We start from the raw sequence: 5,982 nt of genomic DNA, 5'->3' as shown, positions 1-5,982 counted from the left end.
TAAAGATCTTACCCCAAAGTTACAAACTCTACTACATAAGAAAGCTTTGTACCATAGGAAATATCTCTAAGTGACACGTGATCACCTCCTTTATCCAGAGAATTTATGCTACTATTCCTTGTTTGCAACTTAGATTGAAATCTTTGGTGATTGCTAAAGGAACTGTGACTATGACATAATGACTAAGGTAGTGTCTGTGCCAGAGGTAGCAAATGAAGTAACAAAGGACATTCTGTTGTTGGACAGCAAAACAAAGTACCAGTATTGCTTTCTGTTGAGAAGACTGGAGGAAAAATTAATGCAAAATGGAATAAAAAGGCAGGGAAAAATCTTTGAATAAATATTGGCATTTTTTACTTTGAATTCTTGGGTAAAACAAGTGATTTGGTTTAGAGTCATAGGGAAAATAAATATATTAAGAGCCAACAGACCTTTAAGACAAATAGGTCTCAATTTGACACTAGTTTGTTGAAGGAATTTTAATGAGAAAAAAAATAGCAAGGAAAACTGTCAGACATGACTAACAACAGAAGTGAGAGATTAACTAGAATCTTCTCGGAGTGCAGATGGTAAAGGGATAGATTTCAAACAACAAAAAGTAGCTGTAGCCAAATGTTTTAAGAGAAGCAGCTCTTTAAAAGAAGAGCTTTTCTCTGAAACGCCATTCATTTAGCCCTGAGTTGATGTTCCTGAGGAGTCCCCCTGAAGATACCTTGAGATCTTCTTAGTTTTGCTGAAAGGTTGGTAAGTTATACAGGTTTTATTTTCCAATGAAGTTACCATAAAATAAACACACTGTAAGTCCAGAAGAAGCTTTAAATCCTCTCAAATTCCCTTCCTTTATATTTCATAAGTAGCATTATTTGTATGTCCTCAGTTATGAATACAGTGGGAATTAGAGGGATTTTATTATTCTTTGTTTGCATGTTATGCTATATAAGTAGGATTGTAAGTGATGTTCTTTCCAGATTATTGCTGGCAATAATCTCATTTCTCTAAGGATATTCATGGAAGAGTTCTGGCCTGATGGTCAGTATTTGCATTCCTTCTGTATAACCTTTACAAAACTCTGTATAAATTCTGTAAAAGTTTTTTCTTCATACTCTTCACATTCTTTGCATTTTCCTGATGTTGTGGAATTCAACTGAAAAGCAAAATGCAACAGTAAAGCAGGATACTGATAGTTTTGTTTTGATAAAGAACTAACCCTTGTTTTTCCTGGTTTTGTGAATAACTCCAGTGCAGTTAATGGCTACATCAAGCATTGTTGGAGGCTTCCATGGTACTTACAGTCTCTGCATCTCCTGACTGAGAAAGATCAGCTTTCAAAGAATCTCAGTGAGAGATTCACATGGCTGTTCCTTTGAAAACTAGGATATCTTTCTGTATGTGTCTCAGCATACCTGACTTCAGATGCTGAAGCTGTAGCCTGTTACTGATCAATACATATGCAAGCAGCCTGAGATGTGTACTTGTGCACAGCCAAAAGTATTTGCTTGGACAGGCATCCTGAAAGTGTTTTTCTAAGAAACACTGAGTTTTACTTTCTCATTGCTGCATGTGTAGCATTTTCATTGTTATATTTACAGGTTACCGGATCCCATTTGTTTCCATTGGTACTATCCCACCTTTTACATAACAAAAGAGAGATTTCTGTTCCTGAGGAAACACTGTTGATTTGCCTTTTCCCAACAGACCATTGATGTTACATACCTTTTTACCCCCTAAGCTTGCATTTCCATTTTTCCATATGTTCTGTACATCTTGTGTTTTACTACAATTTTTGATAAGGCATTCCTGAAGAATTACTTGTGTCTCTAAGAAGAAGCACCTCATTACAGGTTCTTGGCATTCTTTCTGGAAAAGATGACATTGTTGTAGCTTTATGATTAAAAGGAATAAGTGAACATAAGGCATAACTGACCATGAAGCGGCTGATTTTTGTTTACCAGATGTCTCTTCTTCCTATTCAAAGACTTAAATATCTGCAAAGATTGGCTGTAATTAATTCTTTATCTACAGCATTCGTGTGTCTTCTGTGTTTGGCACAGTTCCTGTGTGAATGCTCATGTTGTCATGTTCCAAAGTCTTGGAAGAAGGCTACTACCACAGCCATGAATCCAGCCAGTTCCATCAGGGCTATAGCAAAAGTGGCTGCTAGCAACTGGGCTATTGGCTTGATTAATTTTCTTGGGATGCATGTGAATTTCCATGGAGTGCAGTTCTGAGCTCTACAGCTAGTCATTATGAAAATTTCTTTCCAGAAATGAAATTAAAGCAACTGCACTTAGAATGATCACATTTTAAATAGGTTTCTATGACTGTATCAAGAATTATATAGACAAATTAACATAATTCATCCTTTGCAGGATAAATTATCATCTGAATAAATATAAATCCTTGAGAGTCCCTAGGAATTTCTTGCTAAGATAAGAAGCAGAGAAATGCACAGGTAGATGCTGATAGTTACTCTCCATATTCCACTTCCAATATTTTATCCATTAAATTATGCATGGTGTTAAATAATTTTCTTTGGAACTATTTCCTTTCTCAATTTTTTTCTTCCCTCAAATTTCAAAGGAACCAACTTCTTTTTTTTCCACTACCCTTTACTTTAGTAATTTTTGATCATCCCTTTCAATGCATTAGTTTTAATAGCAGGTGATTCATATATGAATTATAATCAAGTGTAAAATTAAATATTAAATTAAAACAATAAATACTTGCCTACATCATTCATCATATTTATTTTAACTAACAGAACCACTCCTTCAAAGGTAAATGATTTGATTCCTGAAATCTTTTTCCAGTTAGACCAAGGCTGCTTTAGGAGAAAGCTGCTGGTAAAGAAATGCAGATGCCGTATTAGACCACTTGTGGTCAAATGTTGAGTTTACTTACATCCTCATCTGTGTTTGCTGTGTATAACCTGACATCAATGTCCTAAAAGAAAACAAGATTTAGAATTTTGAGCATTGCATAACAGATTTAGAGATAATAAAGCTAACTCAACAAGACATGGATTAGCTCCAAATTGATGCTGATAAAGGTACAAGAGGCCAGCAAGTCAGGGGAGCTTAAAGCTGCTTAGAAATATGCAGGATGGGCTTCCCTGTGAGGAGGAGGACTCATCAAAATCAAGGCCCACAGCGCTTTTTCCAAAGGAGCTAGGTCCCAAGCCCACTATCCCTTTTTTTAGGAGAAGCAAGAAAGAAAATAATTAATTATTGGGTTGTGATGCTTGGTTAACTCCAATTACCTTTAACCTTCTGTTCCTTTGTTTCTCCCCATGGAACAGCATTACACAAACACCATTCCTTTTCCTGCTCCCTGTCACTGATGCTTCTTAGCTGAGTAGGATGCTAAATATTTAATCATGTCTGCTGCTATGTTTGTATGAAATGTGGACCTTTGTGTGATGAACTTACTTTGGATGTCTTGATCTGTTCCAAGTCTTTCAGAACTGCTGCCCACTTGCAATGCCCTGCTGCTGTCTTTAGTATATAAGAACTAGAACAGAAGAAAACCAGTGACCATTAGGCTAAACAGTAAGTATACACAATATTTATGGTGAAAAAGGTCAGAGATGATTAAGATGTTATAGATACGTGGTTTACATGTATATATGCATAAGGAAATAGGTGGTGCAAGCGTAGCTGACAAATCATAAAACCATATAGACACTTTATCTCAAGGTCATACACTGTAAAACAATGTGGGTTTTTAGCAGGCCAGTTTTAAAGAATGTAATGCAAAAATAGGATTCAACTGCTTAAGGTAAAATGCCTACAATTCCTTCAAAATAAACCCCAACTCCTTCAAAATAAACCCCAACATTTCACAAATTTCAAAGTCACTCATACTGAAATTTTCACCTCCCTGCTACTACAGGCTTGCTTTCTTAAGCTCTGTAGAAATAGTTATAATTTTAGATGCCATTGTTTGTGTACAGGAAAGCTTCTTTCTGTAGACTCAGGAGGAAGTGAGTGAATGAACCTCTCAAGGCTGCTCAAAATTAACCAGTTAAGGGTGGGAGGAAGACATCTTTCTCTTTGGAAGATTTTTGTAATGTGATTTAGAACTCAAATGTGCCCCCACTTCAATCCTTGATTTGGATGCCTTTCAGTACTGCTGTACTATAAATACTGTATGACAGTGTAGGGCACGACAAACCAGATGATTTGGGAAATAGGTTTAAAACAAGCAGTGGTTTAACACTTAAGCCTTAATCAAAGGCTCAAAAATAACAAGATTTCTGAGAAACAAGATTTCTTTTATAACAGGAATCAGAGGATACTTACCATGTTCCTGCCAGGGGAAGAGAGAAAGGAGAAATGCCAGACTTCAGCAAAGAGATTTGACTGAAGGGGCACAAGGAGTAAACAAGTGGGGCACATAGAAGAGGGGCCAGCTTTCTAAGACATGAAACTGGTGTGAGTATGGAAGAAGGCATCTCATTTACATTATTCAGCAGACATACTTTAAAATGCTCAGGTCTGGTGTGTTTTTCATTGCAGACATACGGCAATTGATGGAGGTCTTTAAATTCAACAATTCTAGTAATCTGAGGGATATCATGGACAGTAGGGCCAAGATGCATTTCTGACCAGACTGAACCTAGTCAAAGAGAATATTAAAGGGGCTGTGGCCTATGAAGCAACGAGGACCACATATGGAGATGACATATGCTCATGGCAGGAGAGGATCCACTCCCTGAAGCAAGTGGAGGCAAGTAACAGCTGTAATACCAAAAGCAAGTGTGTTGTATGTACTGTCTAATTAACATTGACTTTGTAGTTACCATAGGAAGAAGATGATTAATCCCATCTCATTCTTTAAAATGACTGTTCACAAGAAGATACAGCTGGTATTGCAGGCAAATACTTTTCAGGTGTGTTTTCTGCAAGACACAACCCAGATGATAGTTCATTACAACCTGATTTCACAGAATTTTGCTTCACTACTGACTTAATTAACCAATTTGACAAGGCATCCAATCAAGACAAGACTACCCATTGTGTGCAGATTGAAAGACCAACTGACCTGTAGCTTGCAGAAATACATAATCACTTTACAAAACAGTTGGTAGAAAAATTATATGCTGAAGGCATGCTGCAAAAATCTGACCTCATCCTGGGCTCCCTGTTTAATACCTGTTCATACTGCAGAATGCAATTTATTGCAGGGACAATGTAAAAGAACTTTTATTTTGTTTTCCATGCTGGAGATCTCTGCCCAGCCACCCTTTCCCACCCAAATTCTGTGAATTAACTACAACTATACCACTATCTTACAGCATTCTGGTTGTACATACAGGAGGCTCTGCACTGACTGCACAAATGCTACAGGTATGTATAGCTCATCAACAAAATATCTAGCTCTAGTATGTGTTTGCATTTCTATTTCTTTACATAGTGTATGTACATCTCATACTGGGAAGTGACACACTTAAGATGCATTAATTTTGTGAGCAAAGTCTGGCAACTGAAAATAAGGAGGAGATGTGAGCTGTGTATTCACCGTCAGCAAATGTTCACAGAATCACAGAATGGTAGGGGTTGGAAGGGACCTCTGGAGATCATGTAGTCCAGCACCCTCACCAGAGCAGTTTCACCCAGAGCAGGTTGCACAGAGTAGCATGTAGGAGGGTTTTGAATTACTCTGAAGATGGAGACTCCACCACCTCTCTGGGAACCCTGTTCCAGTGTTCCACCACCCTCAACATGACAAAGTTCCTCCTAATGTTTAGATGCAACTTAGTATGTTCAAATTTGTGCCCATTACCTCTTGTAGATTGGTCCCATTCTCCTGCCACCCTCCCTTTAAGTATCGATAAGCACTGATAAGATCCCTCCTAGTCTTCTCCAGGCTAAAAAGCCCCAAGTCCCTCAGCCCTTCATCATAAGAGAGATGTTCTAGTCCCCTAAATACCTTTGTAGCTCTTTGCTGTACCCTCTCAAGCAGTTCTCTGTCCTTCTTGAA

General features: G+C 37.7%; 1 protein-coding gene across 1 annotated transcript; it reads right to left on the bottom strand.

Moving 5' to 3' along the window:
* Positions 1 to 426: 426 nt before the first annotated feature.
* Positions 427 to 4,930, bottom strand: IL15 (interleukin 15). Its single transcript, XM_054172515.1, is given in 6 exon segments — positions 427 to 1,144; positions 1,714 to 1,857; positions 2,902 to 2,943; positions 3,429 to 3,510; positions 4,802 to 4,837; positions 4,839 to 4,930. Coding segments are annotated over 6 exon segments (510 nt in total). The 3' UTR covers positions 427 to 1,030.
* Between the last annotated feature and the right edge of the window lie 1,052 nt (positions 4,931 to 5,982).

Source organism: Dryobates pubescens, chromosome 24, assembly GCF_014839835.1.
Source record: "Dryobates pubescens isolate bDryPub1 chromosome 24, bDryPub1.pri, whole genome shotgun sequence".
NCBI lineage: Eukaryota > Metazoa > Chordata > Aves > Piciformes > Picidae > Dryobates > Dryobates pubescens.
This window is presented reverse-complemented; position numbering and strand designations above follow the sequence as displayed.